The sequence below is a fragment of the Prinia subflava genome, chromosome 1 (genome assembly GCF_021018805.1).
Source record: "Prinia subflava isolate CZ2003 ecotype Zambia chromosome 1, Cam_Psub_1.2, whole genome shotgun sequence".
Lineage (NCBI taxonomy): Eukaryota > Metazoa > Chordata > Aves > Passeriformes > Cisticolidae > Prinia > Prinia subflava.
This window is the reverse complement of record NC_086247.1, coordinates 49,703,392-49,724,508: the sequence shown is the minus strand read 5'-3', so window position 1 is coordinate 49,724,508 and position 21,117 is coordinate 49,703,392. Positions and strand designations below refer to the sequence as shown.

The 21,117-nt window shown below is 38.7% G+C and overlaps 1 protein-coding gene across 4 annotated transcripts in view; it reads left to right on the top strand.

Moving 5' to 3' along the window:
* The window catches only part of DLGAP1 (DLG associated protein 1), a 400,953-nt gene that overhangs the window by 278,055 nt on the left and 101,781 nt on the right, over nt 1-21,117 (top strand). For all 4 annotated transcript variants that reach the window (XM_063396014.1, XM_063395993.1, XM_063396003.1 and 1 more), the window contains one exon: nt 4,783-4,997. In XM_063396014.1, the coding sequence (XP_063252084.1) occupies nt 4,783-4,997 (215 nt within the window). The remainder of the gene's footprint in view (nt 1-4,782; nt 4,998-21,117) is intronic.

Below are 21,117 nucleotides of genomic sequence, written 5' to 3'. Positions count from 1 at the left end.
TATCTCAAGTGTGTCAATCTTAACCCCATTAATCCTCTAAGGCAGCAGATACTGTGCATTTGCACTTGTGTGCAGAGTAGTATGTGACCTTGCAAGGCATAACATTGGCCATTCAAATAAAGTAAGAGCCTGTGGGAACATTTGTGCAGACCCTCCACTCAAAAAAAATGAAAGAGCTGGAGGTTCACATAGACATTTCTCGCAGCATTTTTTTCCAGACCAACAGAAGAAATCACACTACAGGATGTGTAGTACCATATGTGTAGAAACAGAATGTATGAAATAATCTGATTTGTTTTATTTTTCAGTTTGCATTTTGGAGAGGGCTTTATGTTTTACTTATTCCTCATAATGTGAAACACTTTGTTGCAACAGTGAACTGCACTGTCTGTATGAGCTGTTACAGTCTTGTCTGTTACAGCCAAAACTTTTCAGGCACCAAAAAAGCACTCTGAAAATCAGGTCACTTCTTTTAGTAGGTATTGCTTGAGGTATTTGACTACAGGCACAGCAGTATTAAAATGTTGACATTATTTTATCTGCCTGAAATGAAAGGAAATGCTGAGCTTTAAGGGTTGTTTGTCCTACTCAAGTAAGACACAGACAGAGACCCTTTCAAAAGAGTATTACAATTGATAATAGCCAAGGCAGAACTTCTAAAATATTTCTTTACCCTGCAAATGCGCTTTATCAGTTACATGATGCCTCAGAGTTCTCTCCTACGCCAAATCAGGGTTTGTTGCTCTTGTGAATCTGATATAAGAAATAAGAAAAAATAAGATAAAGGGAAGCTGGACCCAAATTTTCATCTACAAAATCGATTATATACTGAAATTTTACTGTAAACAAACAAACAATAAAAAGAGTAAAAAACAATATTTAGAAAAATACAAACCAGAAAAAAAAAAAAAAACCAAAACATGGTCATAACTTTTTAATCAAATATCCATTACATTCTTGTATTCCAGCTTTATCTAGGCAGGCAAGATAGTTTGTGCAAACACTCTGGATTCCTCAGTGTGTTCCATGAAATTAGAAGCATATCTGGGTTGGTACTTTGGTCTGTTCTCTAAATTTGAATGGCTTCTTAACCACAGCCATCCTTTTCTCCTTGGCCCTTACTGCAGATGTTTAAGGCTTTACCCTTAAACCCATAATATGGAAATGGAAGTTGGGTCACTTTTGTGTTATTTCCTTTGGTTTTGCACATGCAGGTGACTTCCAGTACCCAAACCAGCCAGGGGGTTTGTGGCACACACTGAGAGGCTGCTCTGCCCTGCTCTCTTGTGTGAACAGCTCAGCTTTCTTTCTCTGCAACTAGTGTTTTTTTTTTAAAGTAGAAAAGCTACTAAAAACAGTTGTTTTTCAGTGATTGCTCACTTTACTGATAGGAGCAGAGCCCAAACTGGTAACTTCCAATCACATCATACAAATTGAGGGACTAGAGCAATGCATTCAAAACTCACCATGGTACACAGTGTTTGCACATGTAAATAGAAAGTTTTGGAGTAAATCCATTGCAGCCAACATTCAAAACCTGGCCTATGGTATCTAAATAATTTTGAGAAGCTTTGGGATAAAAGATCTTGTACTTATATGTTGGGTTATTGATAACAGAACTCAGTCATTCCAAAGCAAGGGTTTCCACATTAACTATATCTCCTCATTTGTATTGCACCTATAAACTATGACATTAAATTTAACAGTGACCTATTGTTTAATAAAACTATAAGTGTTCAGCTTGCCTGAATTATGGGTGCTGTATCAACATTGTAACTTTACCTCCCCTGACTTTTTCTCCATTAAAGACACCAACCTTAACAATATACTAACATAGTTTATTTAGTGCATTAAAGATTCATTCACTAATTTATCTTAATGAGAAAAAACAAAAATCTTCAATTAAAGAATAATGAATAAAATATTAAACAGATCAAAGTGCATTTCCTCTGAGAATCCACAGATTCTCTATGTACTCTGACTTTGATATCTAGTAGCTGTCTAAAAACTGATTGGAAGTACACCATTACAGTCTTAAACTGCTGACTAAAGTCTGAGCATGGCATCAAAATATCAGCAGATCTTGATTTTACTAAACCTATCTTAAATTCTTTTTTGTATGAGTGATTTGAAAAGTCAAGGTTTTACACTGACAAGAAGCTGTAGGTTCCAAAATGTTTGCGAGAAGTGGTATGAATATAGATTGTATACTCACTATTTGATGATGTTCTAGGCCCAGAACTAATGCAAAAATAAGACCTGAAAAAAATGTTATAATCTGTCTGTCATAAGTGGCTAAGGGAGGAATATAAATGCCCTGTAATCTTCTATATCAAAAATCAAACCCACTGCTGAGTGTTACCTTCATTTTGAGATCATCAGATTTCCAGATCTGGTGTCTAGGCATCTTAGACAAACTTAGAAGCCACAGAATTAAAATATTGCTGCCTTTTTTTTAATGTGGAAAAATATTAGAGCTGTTCATTCAATCCTGTTCTTGCTGTAGATTCTGTTAGTACTTGGTACTCTTAGTCCTAGTTAAAGCTTTACCCTTTCCTAGAAGAATATTTCAGGTGTTTTTATGAGTACTTACTCAGTAATATCGTATAGATGCTCAATTCTGAATGTCATTATTCAGTAAGAAAACTGGACTTAGAACTATATTCCTGCCTTAAGGAGCTTAGATTCTTGAAGCCCAGGAAAATAAATTTTAAAATAAACAAAACAAACAAACAAGAAAACCACACACACACAAAAACCCCAAACCTACAACAACAAACTTTGCATGCTGATGGAAGATAAGAATTGTAGAGCCATTAGCTTAAGGATATTTAAAGACAACATGAAAATTACTTTAAAAGGGCACAAGGAAAGAATTAAAACATGGAGCAATTGAGAACAATTAAGTCCTGAGAAGGAAGACTGGGTCTTTAGAAAAATTATTGATAAAGATGCAATCTAGAGTAGACCTCCAGGATTAAATCTTAAGACCTTTGAGAAAATACTGAAGGTCCAAGTGAGTTTTAAGGCTGTACTTGACAAAGAGAGAATGGGGAGAACAGAACAGAAAACAAGAGGAAAGAGGGACCTGGCAGCTCAAGGGAGGCCCTAAATCATTATGTCAGAAGCAGAAAAAGAGGAACCAATGAAGGAAGAATGTTGGCAAGGTCTTAGGTTCTGAAATCATCAAGAAACAAAGCAAAGAAATAGGTCGTGAATAGTTTAATCAATAAAATAATATAATTAATTAATTATAACTAGTAATAAGCCTACATGGGCTTAGGACCATTAGATGTCTTTGTTCCTTTGTATAGCACAGTGGATTTAGGGTTGCAGTTTATAATAGCAGTATAGATTGATGAAAGCACATTAAAAGGCCATAGAATTTTATTTGTTTTTACAGTAACATTTGAAAGACCCTGAAGCTTCTGGACTTAGACTTATGTTTGTAGTGGGAATCAACAGCTAAGCCATTAGCAAGCATTCCAATGTTTTAGTTTTGGTTGTCTAAACAAACTGGCATGTATATGCTGTAGCTGAAATCTGCAATGGGATTCACAAGATCCTCAGCTGAAGGTAAATGTTGATGAAAAACAAATTTCTCCTAGAAAAGATTATTCTGCTGGGTGAGAGTATTTGTAAATTGCAAGACAAATTTAGCAACCCAGATTCATGCCTCCTTATTTAATGTGGCTTGTAAGGTTTTCTGAGCATTATATCTATGGCTGGTTTTTAGAGTTGGTTCACTGAGAAGAATCAGAGAAGCAGCAGACTAAAAATTCACAACTACTTGTATTTAAGTCTAACACAAAATTTGTTTAACTAAAAACCCTTTTGCAGGTTCACCTTTAGATAAAAATGACATTTCTGCAAAATAGCTTCAAAGACCCTGCTCCACTGCACATTGTTTCTGAAGTTACAGGAAAGAGAAGGATGCTGGTTTACCTGGTCAGAAGCCCCAGGAGCAGAGGAAGGGAGACAATGGGTGGGCAAGAGCACTATGCTCTTGGACTGTCCTTTGTTATGTCTCAAAATCTCATGAATGCACGTTCCCACTGTTCCAGATTTCCAATACAAAGATGGGACAGCACTGACCTCAGATCAAGAGAAATAATGCACATGCTTAAGAAGAAGAAAAATAAGAGATTAAAGGGTTGTAAGACTCAGACACTCAGACTAATGGAATTCAAAGGGAGGCTCACTGCAAACTGCAGGTTTGCAGTTGCACCAATTAAGCTGTAGAAAAAATAGTAGTAAAATTTCACACTTGCAAACCTACTTTTGTGATGATTAGTGCATAGCTCCACTAAGTTGAAATGTATCTTGAGCCAAAATCATCCTGGTGAATGTTCCTGTGTACACTTGTCAAAAAAGATTGTCATTTAGGGATTCATATTTCAGCTTTTGTGCCTCCCCAAAGATGTTCAATATGTTGAGCTGAACCAAAAATACTCTAATCTGGCTTATAAAGGCTTTGAAAGAAAATAGCTGAAAAAAATGAGATTTTTTTTTTACAGCCTGGTATTAAACCTAACCAAGCCTTCAATGTCAGCGTGTTTGCTAGAAACTTCCCAGATAAGTAATGGAAAATAGCAAAGAACTCCAAAGGTGCTTATGGCTATTCAGGGTGAGAAGTTGGCCTCCATTGCAACAGCAACCCATGGTCAAATGGGATTAAGAAAGGGCCTTTGGCCATCAAAGTTTTTGTTATGGCTCTGTTGTAGCTTACCAATAACATCAGGGAGGAGCGTACTAACAAGAGACTTTTGTTTATCCCTTCAGGTTCCTCAGGATGAGTGGAGTGGCTACACTCCACGAGGAAAAGATGACGAGATTCCCTGCCGCCGGATGCGCAGTGGCAGTTACATCAAAGCCATGGGGGACGACGACAGTGGAGACTCGGACACAAGTCCGAAGCCATCCCCCAAGATTGCTGCACGGAGAGAGAGTTATCTCAAGGCCACCCAGCCATCCCTGACCGAGCTCACCACCCTCAAGTAAGTCCATGTTCTGCTGGATCACATACAGCTCTTCATTAAGACATACATTTTCTTTCTTTCGTTCATTTCTTCTCTTCACATTTTCTATGGGTTCTGTGTTTGTTTCTTCTCTTTGCTTCTAGCTACCAGCTCAGGAACGTATTTGAACAAGTGTGTTCAGTGATGCTGATTTTTGCATGGGTTTTAACAAGAGTAAATCTGGGAGTGTATTTCAATGTTATTCTGAAAAGGAATCTGCACTCTGAATTTGCAAAGTATTTTAACCTGTTAGTGTTAAGTGAGCATCCAGGTATGTACAGTAGGTGTGCCCTTTGAATGCTTTGCTCAAATACAGCTTTGGCCTGCAAAGCCTTGTGTAACTGTGAATTTATGTATACTGAACATGTGAAATTATCCCTAAGATAGTCTTTGCAACTCCAGAGAGAATCTGACATTTAATTTAAAAGAACAAGGACCATCTGAAAGTAGACAAACCCATGTTTTCCACTCAGAATTGCACTTTATTCTGTGGGGAACAAATTTTTTTAAAATTGTTTATGAAAGCTTTAGCCAAAAGGAATCATGAGTTTGTGGTTTTCTAAATGTCACTATTTGTTTTTACATTATTTGGGCCTTTTAAAAAAGCCACCCAAATTGTCAGGAAAATGGCACAAATGGACAATTTTGTATTAACGTTTTATTTTAATTGATTCTAAAATGGAAAGGTCCCTCAAAACAAGAAAATAAATTATATCTATAGAAGAAAATAGCGTGGATTTTAAATCAACAAATGTTTCTGTCTTTTTCTAAATTCTTAGCTATAACAGTGAATCATAGGTCACTGGACCAAAAATAACCCAATTTTGGTATAACTTGCCTAAGGCTGTAGCTTTAAAATGGGGGAAAAAATAAAAAGGCTCTCTATCTCTTCTGGTATCCATGATCAATGACAAAAGACTCCTTCTGCATTTCCTTCATTAATTTCTTCTCCTTCCTTGTCCTTCTCTAGCCCATTTTTTCACAGAAACCTTATCTGAGAAACAGATTTTAGAGAAAACCGTTTGATCCTTGTTAAGAATGTCATGCTCTTGACATCAGTGATGAACAGACCAGCAGAAAAAAAGCAAGCTTACTTGCTTGCCTGCCTGCCTGTGTCTCAAGGGAAGCCTGGGATTGCTTCTTCTCTGTTTCCATTAGTGTCCAAAGGAGAAAGCAATCTAATTTTCTGCAGGGATTTTCATAATCTAGCTGGCTTTTGCTCAAGGGATCCAGTGATTCCTTTCATCATCCAGAAGACTTTACCACATCCTTTCCTGAGCCAAAACTCCTCCTGTGAGATCAGTCATTGCAACCTCTGCAAGGTGAACATGACTCTTATTTACCACCGCAAATTCCATCCAGCCATGCTTCATGCACAGATACACTTTCAGGCACAGAGTCTTCTTGAGCTTTTAGAACTCTTAAAACTTTTGAGAACTCTTTAAAACTCTTTTTGAGTTTTTAGAAGCATCCTTCCCAGAGTTCCATAGTATATGTGAAGCGCCATGCATCACAATGAGTGTATTTGCTCTTGGTCATTTCTGTTCTCTGTAGATACAAGATTTGCAAAGAATACAGAGTTATGAAAAAACCAAAAGTCCTGCATGTCACTGTTCATCCATGGAGGATATCAGACCAGAGTTGCCAGGCAGCAGCAGCTTTTAGCTTTCAAGTCATTGTAATTCAGCAAAGTGCTATAAATACTTAATTTCTCATGTTTTTTAATCCCTTCCTATTTGGGAAAGCTTTTAGGAATGTGCCTAATTTTAAGTTGCATTCTGTAAAATTCATGTAAGTTTAGGAGCTGTGCAAAAGTAGGATGTAAATCATAGGGTAGAAGAAGGAAGGGAAATGGTAAATGGTAGTAAAACAAAAAAGAGGAGAAAGCATGAAAAAACTTTTCTTTTTCAATGACTTTTCAGCATAAACTGGGAGGAAATAGAATTATGTCTTTTAATCTATGCTGATATTTTAAAGAAATATCTCTTCCTGAGAAACCTTTCACTTTCAGAGTCAATTTGTGTAATACATAATTATGCAGTGCTTTCATTACTTTCTGCTGAACATGATAATTTCTGGGGGTTTTATGAGAAACAGCTGAGCGCATGCTCTGGGAATTGAAGTCTTCTGTTAAGCTAGGTCTTTGTTTGCAGACTTCTTCATACTTTCTTAATAGTGTGACTTGACCTTCACAATGACATTAGTTTTTCATCCCATGGCTACCCTGATTACTCAAGGCTTCTGTGAGAGTTTTGCAGGTGTGTTGGACTGAGACTTAACTAGGGCCCCTAACTCACTGAATATAGGTCATCAAGCAATTGTGTGATGTGTGATAACAAGTTATTTCCTTGCCTTGCTGTTGACTTGGGTTCAATTTGCACCTGAATAAGAGCTTTGTGAAAATGAGCCAAAGGCTGTTCTAGGCAGCAGGCAGCCTTTTACTGTCACTAGTGGACTTTCTAGTTGACCTCGAAGGGTATTATTAACACGCTGAAGCTGAGTGGTATTTCACTCCTTTAATTATGGGTTTTTTCTGTCCGTGACGAACAAAGCACACTGTGAAAGCAGTGTTTCTACAGCAGAAATTGTCAGGCATCTTCCTGATGCACAGTCTTTCTGCTACTCTTTTTCTCAGTTTGCTGTATGCAGTCTCTAGTTGGCTGCACTTTCATCTCTGGCAGAGCAAGCAACTTAAAAACATGTTCCCTTTTGCATTCACTGTTGTTTTTTGAAGGGATTTTTCATCTTTTGGGACTTTTCCTCTCTGACTTCTCTAAGTCTAATATTGGTCTCACAACCCACGCTGTTCCTCCCACCTACCTACCAACCATTGCTCAGGCGCCTACTCTTCTAAGAAAGTATTTTCATTTTTACCAATGTTTCTTTTTATATAAGGAATAACCTTTGAGCAGAATAACTGTCTCATATCTCCTTTACATAATACAAATTTATTTTCCTGGTTCTGCTGAGGATTTTTTCCCTGCCATACAGTACAATCTCCTTCCTACAATTTTTCTCCATTGCCATGGTTTCCATGTGGTTACAGCACATGTGTCAAATGCTGTGGTACCATTCTGGATAAAGCACAGCTTGCTGTGATTTTGAAATACACACCTCCGCTGCTGCATTCTCATTATCCTATCAGGAAGTAAGCAGATTTTTTTTCTCTCTGTCTTTGCTGGCAGTATGCTCTTAGTGTTTAAGCTTTCACAGTCTAGATAAACTGATTCAGCTTGAAAAAAACAGGTGGTATTTTCTTGCCATTCCTAAAAAGTGGCAAAAGTTTATCTTTGACTTGTAAGCAGATTGAAAATGGACTGGTTAGCAAACTTCTAAAGAAGGTGCAGATGACAGATAACTGACAATTCTGTTACAGCTGAACTTGATTCAGGACATATTCCTTCACTATTTATATATACCTTATATTTAGCATGGTTTTTGTTGGGATAAGAAGTATGCAATTACATTGCTGGCCACATGCCAACCTGTCACCTCCAGCTCCCAGTAACTCTTAAATCCATTGGCAAACTATAACCAAGTTTGCTAGAGAGACTGAAATCTGAAAGATAATTCCAGAAAGCTTTTTCAAGATATGTAGCTGGATAAGGCAAAGAAGGATCTGCAGCCATCCCTTTTGCTCTTTTGAAGGACTGTGGGCAAAGTAGCTGGTGGGTCAGCACAAGGAATAACATGATGGCAGCATTTTCCCAGCCTAAAAAGATAAGAAATATGGAAGGGACTGGAAAACTCTGCTGAGGACAAGAGGACTGAGAGATGCATCATGTCTCCACAGGTTTTCTACTTCATTTCTGCCCTTTCCTCTTCTCCACTGCAGGCACACTCACTGCTTAAAATACAGATTCAAATACTGCTTCTTAACTCCTTATTGCTGCTGTTGTGGGGACTTCATCCATTTGAATCTTTTGTTGGTTTGTTTGTCCGTTTGGAGGGAGGTATTGTAGCATATTACAGAACTTAATGGCAATTTATTTCTAGACATGGATTTTGGGTTAAATACAGTTGCAGAATTTTTATTTTGAACTCATATTTCATCACAGAAACTTTTTTCTGAGACAAGTTGTATTCTGTGATCACTAGTGAATTGAAAATTTTAATAATCTTGATACTTTGCAGATGCATTTCTAGAATTTATGCAAAAAGGACAGAAGAAAGAACAGAAATAAGGGTTTTGTTCTTAGCAAATCTTTATTTTCAAGGTATTTTACTAGGCATGTGATGTTTTTTCCAGTCACCTGTGATTAGGAGAAACTCAATTATAAACACCAAAACCTTTTTTTAATGCATACCAAGTTTCACCACTGATGATGAAGAGAGTATGAGCATATAAGCATTAGACTTTTCGCCTTATTATCCCATGGTAAAGATTTTTTCTGTATGAACTCCATCATAGCTGCATCTGTTCCTATGATTTACTGCATAGATTACTTAAAATGAAGCAAACAATTTCTACCTTTAAAGTTTATCAGAGACATTTCAAAAATAATGTTTCAAAATAGGGTCATGTTATTTGTTTACATCCACTTTTATATTTTTATGTGTTAATACAAATAGTGTAAGTACTTTCTACTTGGATGTTTATGGCAATCTGGAGACAAAATTGTTTTGAGAACCAAATCACAATAAATCATCCAGCTCAATTAAGTGGTATAATCTGTTAGCAAGCTTAGTAGCAGTGACAAGAGCAATGATAAAGAGGTATATCTGATTTATACACCCTGAACTCAAAGTTTCACATCACCTCACTGAGAACTGATCAAGTCACTTCCTGGAGGACAAGCCACCAAGCTGGAGTTAACCTATATTACTAACCAAATCTTGAAAGAGTTGCAGCACCAACTCTGCTAGGGTGACTTGGAAGGAAAATCAAACCACTCCACTGTTACTTAGTACAAGATAGATTTCAAGATTTCCTGGTCCTCCAAGAAGTGATCCTTGGGAAGTGTCTGCACTGAGGGAAATAAAGGTTGTATGGATAATTGTAGCCTGAAACAGTGCCCAGGCTGTTCTGTCATTTGAGCAAACTGAAGCTGATGCCCTTACACTACACTTAAACATACGGCACATCATAAATCCTTCGTTTGAAAACCATCCCAGTCTTGGGAATGAGTGCCTATTTACTTTGTGGTGTTTCTGTATTACTATAATATACTCCAAAAATATCCAGGAAAGAAAAAGTGTCATATAAACAAAAGCACACTTTTTTTTTTTTTTTTTTTTTTTTTTTTTTTTTTTTTAATGAAGTGGTGTCCTCATTCTGCTACAGTGATCTGATCTAGATCACAGAGGGGGGAAGGGAGAGGTGGTGCAATACCACATTTTCATTATGGTGAATATTTTTAGACACATGCAGTGAGGCTTGTTAATTTCTTTCTTGCTGAGTGACTTCCAATTAGGGAACAATGACTTCAGTGATTAGTACAAAAGGAATAAGTCTGATCAATCTTTTACTAGTGTTTTACAGTATGTTTTCAGTACAGTTGGTGTAATTGTTTCATGTTGCAGTCTCTTTCATTTTTATCAAACCTGTAGCTAGCAAAGGAATTCTTTCCATGTTCCTTGAGGTGTGTTTCTTTTCTTGAACAGGGAGGTATTTTTAATTTTGCATTAAAGAGACAGAAGCATCTCCGTGCACTCTGGACATGCAGCCTAAGGAACAGTTCTGGAACTATTACTGGCCTAGGTAGTAACGAGCTCACATTCACTGATGCATGATATATAACTTACCTTTTTATTAATACTATTGCAATCCATTCTCTCTGAAACTAGGGAGAAGCTGTTGGACACATTTCTCACTTTTCAGGCTTGTGTGTCAAGTATTGTTAAGTTCAGTGAACAATTAAAAATCAGAAAAAATTTAAAGGCAAGACAATGAAAAATATATTTATTTTCCCGTAGTAGGTGGGCATACTTCAGTAGCCAATGGTTTCCTTATGGGAGCTGACATCGGTTTTATGTATATTATATTTAAGGAGGAGAGGATATTGATTTATTGGAGGAACTCAGAGTTTGGAGCTTTTAATGAACAGTTGTTAGTGATGGATTTATAAAGCACATTCAGTCAGTTAAGGCTTAGTATCACTGATGGGCATGAGAGAAATCTTGTGGTCCATGGCAGCTTCCCTTCAGAGTTTTGTGTCCCCCATACACAGACTTATGGCTGCCTTTACAGCACAGTAGTGAACCTACAATCACCTGTAGAGACAGGACATCCCTACATTTCATTGCACAGGACATGGGTAGGATGAACACTCACCTCTCTGCTTCTGTGGTGATCCCCACCAGGTTATCTTGCCTTGAAACTGAGAATCTCTAGATATTACTGTTTCACTGGCAGCAGTCATTGCTTATCACACTGTAAAACCTAACTTTCTGTTAGTCTACACCTAGCTACATAGGACTTGTTATGCCAGTATTACCATATTTGTCTAAATATTATTTCTTGTTTCTCTGAGATGAGAAGTGAAAATTTTGTTGTAATCTGTGACATATTCTATTGTTATTGTCCCACTTGTACTTTTACCTTTACTCACTGAAACTTGAGGCAATCATACTGTTACAATAAACTTACATGAGAATATTCATAGAATCACAGAATGGTTTGGGTTAGATGGGACTTTAAAGATCATCTAGTTGCAACCCCCCCACCATGCACAGGGACACATTTCACTAGACCAGGCTGCTCAAAACCCTGTTCAACCAGGCCTTAAACACTTCCAGGAATGGGGCATCCAGAACTTCTCTGGGCAACCTCTTCCCATGTCTCACCACAGGCATAGTTCAGAATTTCTTCCTGAAATCTAACCTAATGTCAAAACTTGCTTTTTGTTCCTGTTTGAAGCCATGCCCCCTTGTCCTATCACTACATGCTCTGGTAAAAAGTCCCTCTTCAGCTCCATTGTAAGCCTCCCTTAGGTACTGGGAGGCTGCAATAAGGTCACCCCAGAGCATTTTCTGCAGGCATAAACACTGGCAAAAAAGGAAAAGCCTATAACTTTTCTAGCCAAAATGTGATTTTTTTGGCAAGACTATAGGTAAATTTTGGAAGTCAGTAATCTGTAAAAGAAAAGCAGCAACCTCATTTAGATGATTGTCTTATTTGCAGACATGAAAAACCTGGTCCTGTGTCTAGTCATCTGCTTCAATTTCACACAAGATTTAGCTTTATATGGAACATAGCTACAGATGAAAGTTAGGACTTCCAACATCCTAGCTCCTCTCAATTAAATCCTAGAAACATTTATGCATTTTACAGCAAATGATGTTGATGAATGCAATGTAATGCTGTTGTGTCTTAAGAAGCAAAGCCTATCATTGTACTTTATGTATCAAATGGGCACTTCTAACACAAACTGTTAAGAAAAACAATTATAATTACTGAACCAAAATGTGTTTTTCAGTCATCTCTTTCAGTGTATAGTCTTTACAGAGCCAACATGCACATTTGTGTGCAAAACTGATCTTCTTTATTTTTAGCTGTACTTCTTCCCACATACTTAAAATGCTGCCTCAGAAAGGGAGTTAATAATGTCCAGTGGAGACAGGGGAAAAAAAAAAAACCTGCAAAGGCATACGCAGGCTATATGTTATGAAAATTTTCCTAGCAGTAATGATAGTTAAGCGTGGGAGTTGATTGCCAAAAGAAATCACTTCACTGGACATTTTCAAGAAAAGGGTAAAAAATGTCTGTCAGAACAAATTTAGGTATTGCTGATCCTGCTTTAGGGTAGAAGGAGGGACCAAATGACCTCCTGAAGGCCCCTCCAGACCTATCTTTTTTGATTCTCTGTCTTTCTCAGGCTATTGAATATACCCACTATCACTGTTCTTACTTCCTTTTCTTAACTTATTTTTAAAATGTAAAAATAAAACTCTCGTCAGGACCAAACTATTCCTGACGGCCTGCTGTTGAACAGTAAATATAGATATCCCACCCACAGCAGTGCTGCACAATTCTTTCATGTTCTTTAGATGTTATTTCATTGCTAGCATTTTGAAATCATGTTCCCACCGCTGCCAGCCATACCATGGCTTGACCCTTGGTATGTGATCTCATACTATCTCGTTTAGTTTGCTGAGGGGAGCTCAGCTGATGTATTGAACCTGCCACGCAGAAAATTCACAGGCATAAAAAGAGATGTGCGTTCGCAAAAAAATCAGTCTGGAGTCCCTAATGTTCTGCATAACAAGACAAGCAAATAGGCAACAATAATTAAGTTAATTATTTATAATAATTTTCTATTCTGATCAGCTGGAAGTGCAATCATTTTTCACTGTGAAATGGTAGAGTTCTTTCAGATTAAAAATTGAAAATGTTTAAATAGTGTACATAGCTTTAGTTTTAATGTGGAAGTACAAGACAGTGTTTCTACTGACATGCTTTGGGATCTTCTGTTAATCTGCATCATATTAAGGTGAGAGAAAGAGAGATTAGGATGAAAACTTTTTCTACCCCTATGAATAAAAGATACTATTACTATCTAAGTCATGTTGATACCCAGTCATTTCTTTCTTCTATCTTCTTGTGTTTGTATTACTGTTAAGATAGAGCAACTTTCAGCTAAATTTAGTGACTCTCTGCTGGCTTGGGTGCAGGGTGAAGAGTGGGACCATGGGGCAGTAAAGAAACTGTAATAGGTGCAGTATCAAATACCACTCTGCTCCCTGTGACACAAGTGAACTAAAGTTCATCTGAAGAGACCTGACTTTTTAAAATCTCCTCTCTTAAAGAAGTTATAAATCTTTTTAGAAGTGAGGAAATGAGAGAAAATCCTTAAAGTCTTTTTTACATTGTGCCTGCTTTCTTACCCATTGTACACCACAAGGGCAGAGAACCATCACACAATCTCTGTTTAATTTGCTGATGCGGGAAAAAAAATTGTGGAAAGCACCTTTGAAGCAGCTACTGTGTTCCTGTGAGAGTTTTCTGTGGTTCCATGCCAGCTGAGCTACACAGCAATTTCCCATTCCCCTCCAGAAGGGCTGTGCTGTGAACCAGCCTGCACCCCAGCTGCCCAGCAGCTTTGCCTCCAGCAAGCCCAGCGACTGCAGAAAGCACTAACTGGTTTTGTCATCCCCAAAGGCCAGCAGCCACATCCACAGCACCCAAAAATCCTTCTCTTTCTTAAAGTGATGTTGGGCTGGCGACATGCTTGAGCTGTGTCTGTGCAGCTCTGCACTGTGACAGTGATGTATCATGCTGAAGGCAATCTCAGGAGATTTCAAGACTAGTATATAAATCTTCCTGGTTTATATATGACAATTGCTATAGCAAATCTGTGCTAAGCCTTCATTACTCTATGCTTGAAAGGAAACCTTGAACAACTGCATTTGGGAGGTAGTTCTCCTTGGGTTAGTCCTAAAAATGTTCACAGTTATTATTCATTACTTTATCACACCCAAATAGTTACAATGTAGACATTTACTAAAAGTCTCTCAAAATGATCAGTGTTTAGTATTGTCTGCATAACAAAACTTGGAAGATGTACTATAATGCCAAATAATATGAGGTTCTTATTTCATTACTTTTCCTCTTTGTTTTATAAAATTTAAAACTGCTACTTTGCATTTACTGCATTTAAAGAAATAATTTGGTTCTGAACTTTGCATAAATCTCAAAAATAAGGATAAATACATAATGCAGAAAACTTAGAAACACTCTGGGTGAAATGCTGTCAATGACATCAACTGAGCTGTAGCTTCATCACATAATAGTTATGTTTGTAGAAGTGATAAATTTATATTTATAAAAGATGAAATTTTAAGGGAAGACAATCTCTACTTTGAATAGGTCTTTTCTTCTCTATTCTAGTGAGACGTAACCAACATGTCATTAAACCATCCTCATGAAGTTGAAACCAAGAAACATTAGAAATTTCAGAAGTGCTGGCACTGCCTTGTCAATAAGGTCCTATCCAAACCTCTAGCCAAGGATTCCAGCTTTGCAGAGAATCTGTTGGACTCATGTCAGCCATGTGGCTGTAAGAGCTGTGAGACAACAGGGCTTTGGCAGAAATATGTTGCTCAGACTTGTTTGAAATACTGGTGAGTCAGGCTGTTCCACTGCAGTAGTTCAGTCATTTGCTGTTGGGTAGGATGTAATTTCTGGTAGAGAGGTAACTCTATTACTCCCTGCCCTCTACCAGTTCCCTGACCCCATAAAAAGATCATTTGACGTAGGGCACAAATTATTTGTTGTTTACCTGTGATGAGCAAGTTTTAATTGAGAGGGAGTGGATGATGCATTATTCATAAATGAGATGTTAGACTGACAGTGGCTGGAATGAGTGTCAGTACTACGTCACTATTTGTTGTCCCTTTTCTCTTTTTTTTTTTTTAATGAGTGATTCCTTAATATTCTTATAAATCTCAGGACTTAAAAGTGTTCCTTCTCCATTAAAAGCGGCAAGGCTTGCATGAAGAACAGCACAATTACACTGTCCCTTCACTCTGTGAACAAATGTCCTATCAACTATTTCTATATTTCCACCTCCCAACTGCTTATTTTATTTCCTTTTATTATGAGTTTCACACTTTGAAAATAATCACTATGCAGCAGCTACTTCTGTTTTCATTTATTATAACCCTGATCCATACACATCCTTCTGCTAGGATTTCATCAGTGGTCATTTAATTATTAATTTTTTTCATTAGTGTAATTACTAACATCATTCTTACGAGTCTTTCACAGTTCTTTCATCCCACAGTTTCTTGTCCTGACTAGAGCCAGCCTGTTGTTAGCACTCCTGGATCCCTCTCTTTGCCTTCCTTTCTCACTGGGGAGGAGTGCAGTTTGTGTTGAGAACGGCTCTGCCTTCCTCCGGTTCTGGTGCTCCATTGCTGCCACCATACACTGGTGGGTGGCTGCACTCAGTCACGCTTCAGGCTATCTTTGGAGTGATTCCTCCGCAGCTGGGTTTGCTCCCTGCTCCATCTCTCCAGACAGGAGTGGCGGCAGTGGCTCACGACCACAGCCCTGCAGCTGAGGTGCCCTTGGCACTGGCCAGCGGTCAGGTGGTCCTGGCACACTGATCCCTGTGCAAACACACGTGAGCACTGAGGAGGCTTTATCCTATCAGCTCTAATTGTTCCTTCTCCAGAGGAGCTAATTAGATTCGTTATATCTCTGTGATGACTGTGGTGTCTGAGTGCTTTGCTTCTGGCAGAATATGGACAAGCCCACATTTTCTACTGAAATTGCCTGTTATGACTGTATTTCTTCCCCTGTTCTCAGAATAAGTATGTCCATATAATGGTAGTTTGTTATTTAATGTAACTACTTCCCCTAAGGGCAACAGCCCAAAGAATAATAAAATAATCCATTTGATGTTCATACAAACAGTGAATCACCTGAACAGCTGTCTCTTTAAAAACAGGGCTGTAGTTTGATGCTGATGTTGTAGAGATTCTTCTTCTTTTGAATATGTTCCCAGATTACGTATTTTATTTTATGTAAGTCCCCTCAACCAGGTACAAAATAGAGAATAGTAAATAATACATAGAGGAAAGTTCTTTATTTTTAAGGAGTATGTTCAAAGAACAGGATGAAATAAAACTGACATATAAAGTAAAAATCAGAACTCTGATTTCAAATTTTTTGAGATTTACTTGCAAGCCTCTTTTACAACATTTTCAGCTATCAATATTTTTTAAAAATCTAAACCCTTCTCATAATATTTATATTTCTAGAGCTGAAAAGTAAAATTAATCATTTAGTAGCCAGACATGGGTAAAAGTTTACTTCTGGGTTGAATCCTACAGTTTGTATTGTGCTATCCTGTATTTCACAGTTACTCCCTCAGTGCCTCTGTGACAGGCAGCACTAAATGGGAAGGTTATGTGTGATCCAGGTTAGATCTGAGGTGAATGTAAGTCTCTTGCCCTTCTCCCAGGGCCACCCACTGCCCCCAGTAAAGGCTTGGGATATCCATTGGGATGGCATCGTGCTCCATGGGGAGGTATGCACCATTCATGAAATCAACACTAATTTTTCTCCCCAAGGCATGAGACTTAATAGGAGTAAGACACATAAAAATGAGTCGTATTGACTGTTTCTCTGAGAGTCTTGGGAATACTATGCAATTGGGATTTGGGTCCTCAGCACTGGATTCTGCAGTGGGTTGTTTACAAGTCTCAAGTGTAGCATTTAAAATCTGATCTGTCGAGGTTGTTTTCTGCCCTGGACAAAGTTGATAAGAGGTTTTAAATGCCTTCCTCCTACCCAACATAATGGGATGATAACTTCTGCCATGAATTAAGCTGCTTGTTAAAAAAACATTATCTTGCCACTCTACTTCCAAGTCCTTTTGAATTCCAACAAATTTAACTGCTTTCTCTTGTATAAAAATGATACACTAAGGTTAATTATAGTTCAGGAGCACTCTAAGGTATGATTTTGCTGCGTGGTGTTTCTCAGGTTGAAAAAGAGCCTGAGGGGTGCACCTGGAACGAGAGCCTGGCTTGAATTGTTCCCCTAGGGAAGGGGCGGATCACTCGAGCAATTAAAATGAAGGACTGAAATTGCAAGGCTCTCAGAAAGGTGTCGTGCCCCTTTCTCTGCCAGAGGGGAGCAGAGTGGTGGGAGAGAGTGCCTCCATGGCAGAGGCTGTGCCCCCGGGAGCAGGGGCCGAGGACATCCCACTGCTGCTGTTCCCTTTCCAGGCACGGCTTTCCGTGTGCCTCCAGCTCTGGGCACAAGGGGGTAATGGCCCTCACCTCCTGTGCCGAGGATTGTCACGAGGATTGATTCATCACGGTTAGTGCACCAGTGACAGCATTCTCCAAAGAGGCTGCAGAGATGGTGTACAGGCAGTGTTAGTCATTGCCCCTCGCTCTTGGCTCCTGTTTTGTGCTCCTGTAGAGAGGCTGGGGGCAGCATTTCCTGGGGCTCACTGAGATGTCGGAAAAGAGACGCACCATACCGCAGGAGCAGTGAGGCACAGCATGGGGAGAAGGATCATCCTCATGCTTCCCTGTCGAGGAAGGACTGCAGAGGCTGGCAAGGCCCCACCAAGGAATAAAAGGGTCGGTTCTTGTAGTTCCTTCTCAGCTGTGCTTCCCTTCTCTCCATCCACCTGCTGCACATCTTTGCTGTCCGTGTGCCATGTGAAAGCCCAGAGAGGAAGCAAGCTACTCCCTTTAGTGACACTGAGTAATGTTGCATTTTGCTGTGTGTTGAAATTCGTAGGTCTGATTTCCCCTGACTTGACAGACCTTCCATCTCTTACCACCATGCAGGCCACATGCACTGCTAACATATGTCCTAGAGGTGGCTCAGATACTCTCACAGGGGGCATGCTGCCCTTCACGACCTGCCACAAAGCTGCTAACACACAGCTTCCCACTCACTTCTCTATAAATTTTCTTTGTATTTGTTACTCTTCACGCTATAGCAGAAGGGAATCTTAAAATGCCTTTTTTTTTTTTTTTTTTTTTTTTTCCATAGGGAAGGCCTTTCGAGCTAGGCAAAGATATTTTAGTACTTTTCAGAGTCTGAGCTGTCATGGTGTGTGCTGCAAGAGAAGCAGGCACACCACACACTGAAAATCACAGTCTGGTTGAGTGGAGGGGGTTCCCACTGTATGCTCTGTGTGTGACTATTCCTGGAAAACCTGTGAATTTTCTGATGAAAAGCCATTGGGAAGGCCGTGGAAAGATTTTTCTCTGACATATAATCTCCTGATTTCTCTTCTTTGAAGAGGGTAGACAGCAGCACCAATGGTTCTACACTGATGACAGCCTAATTATCTAACAAGAGCCAGATACAGTAAAACCCATAAGGGCTAGGGGAGGAGCAGTTTTCTACTTACATCCCAAACTCAAAACTAGATTATCCGCAGTCTTTTTATGAAAAAGTTTTTTCTGCTTAGTTTAAGCTTGACTTTTTCCTGTTTGGAAAGACAGAAGTTGGCCTCCTTACATAGCAGAATTTCTCTAAGTTGAGGACAAAATGTGACTCAGACTTTTCCATTGACAGACCTCTAGCAAAACTCTAAGATTTGACCTGCTAAACATCTAGCAATTACCTATCTCATTAACTACTTCGTTTTCTTCAGATAAAAACAACTTTTTAATTTTACTTAGCATTTTCCTGTTACTGAATATCTTCTTATCAGTGAATAGTGAATAGCTCTACACACAAAGCCCTGCTTCACAAATCCAAATTGCTTCCTTCCTGCTATAAATGGATGCTTAGCATAGTAATCTGGAGTGAAAGGCACAAGATTAGCAATGCAGCCACTGAGAGTGTGTTATTGTGTTGGGCTTTTCTTTGGTTTATACTTTCAAATAGCTTTATTCCTAAAGAATATGGAAGTTACATTTTTAGCAAGTTGCTGGTTTCTGTACAGAAGGAAAATACCTTTTTCAACCCCTGTACTGACCTGCCCTTTCTAGTCACCAAGAAAAGTACTTTGAATCACAAAAGGCACATAAAAAAGCTTTCAATCCTGCAATTTTTGTTAATGATATGCTGAATGCTATGAAATTAAATTGCCCTATGAATCCTAATTAATTGAAAATCAGGTCCGCAATTCATCTGGGCTATAAAAATCAGAATATATTCCTAAGGAGACATGCAGATTCTCTTTTTATATGTTTTCTGTTTCTTGAGCCCTTGAACTTCGTGTTTGTGTGCTTTCTCCACCAACTGTGAAAGCTCAATATTTCTTTCCTTTAACTGGAAAGGTTTTGCAAGCCTCATGAGATGGGCTTTAAGAAAAACAATGAATTGCGGAAGCATAATAAATAGCAGTCATTGGCAGCACTAGATCATCCCTCCCTCTAGTGGCTGGCTGGCTCCAGTGACAGTAAGTGGAGCTCTTTATTAACACCTCGAAGAATTATTCCCTTAGTTTAGCTGCTGTGAATTTGTTTTTTCAGGCTAGCATCCTTCAGCTCCCTGCTTGCTGGGTAATCCATGGTGCCTCTGTGTACACATCCATGACTGTGTTATGCGACCAGACTTTCAGTTTTTCAAGGTCACCTCTACAGTGTTCTCAAGCTTTTCCAATCCCTTCTGTATATGTTATTATATGATTCCCCAGTGGCAGGTAAAGAAGGTTGACCCAGTTCTATTGCATTTCTGCAGTCCAACACAGTGATTTATCACAGCTGATCTCTGATGTATACTAAATTGAAAAAGTGATGAATTTGAAGCAGTTTAGCTTGTGTAGTCATGGTGCAACACTGTGTTTAGACAGTGAGCAGGAGATCAGTGCTTCTTCCATCTCCTTGGATGTGTCATTGCATGCCCATAGAACAGCAGGCAGCTCAGGTGTGCTCATGTCATTAACAACTGACCCATCCCTTCCTGGATAGTTCTAGAAAATGTAAAGCTGCTGCAGAGTTCAAATGCTCAACCTAATTTTGCTTAGCTTCAACCCCATATATATTTAGTTGGAGAGACAGAATTCAATGGATTGACAAATTGGCCCTTACCTGACACATCACAAGAGAAACCAGAGTCCCAGGACACTGGGCAGTCCTTCAAAGCTGGTGTCCCAGCTGCACAAAAAGACATACTGGTGTTCAAACACCATCACACAGGTCTCTGCCCTGGTGATCCCGACAGTAAGAAATGGACTAATGTTATCATAATGTTGTTTTCCTAATCAAGGTGACAGAGCGATAAAAATACCTGCTGTATGTACAACAGCCATTTAAGGAAGAGGGCATCTGAGGAAGAGGGCACTTACTCATATAACAAAATTAAATTATGTAAGTTCAGGGCAAAATTCTGTCTGTCCTCAAAAGAGTTGTGAGGCTTCAGAAAGTAGTACAGGTTTCATTACAATTTACTTAAAATTGGCATTTTAGGCATTAAACTTTTCAATAGGTTACTGAAGTTTTATTGGGCTGGAGAGCTTTTCAAGTATTCTGCTGTACCTCAGCAAAACCATTGACTTGAGAGGATACCATATCCATGGCAATCACCATTCATAGTCAATAATGGTTTTAATCAGAAAATATACTTCTTCTCAAGTACCTTTTGACCATCACTTCAAACTTTTGACATCACTGCATTCTTTAGTCTTGATTAACCAGGTATTGTGCTTTATATACAATGTCAGTCTCTGGGGCT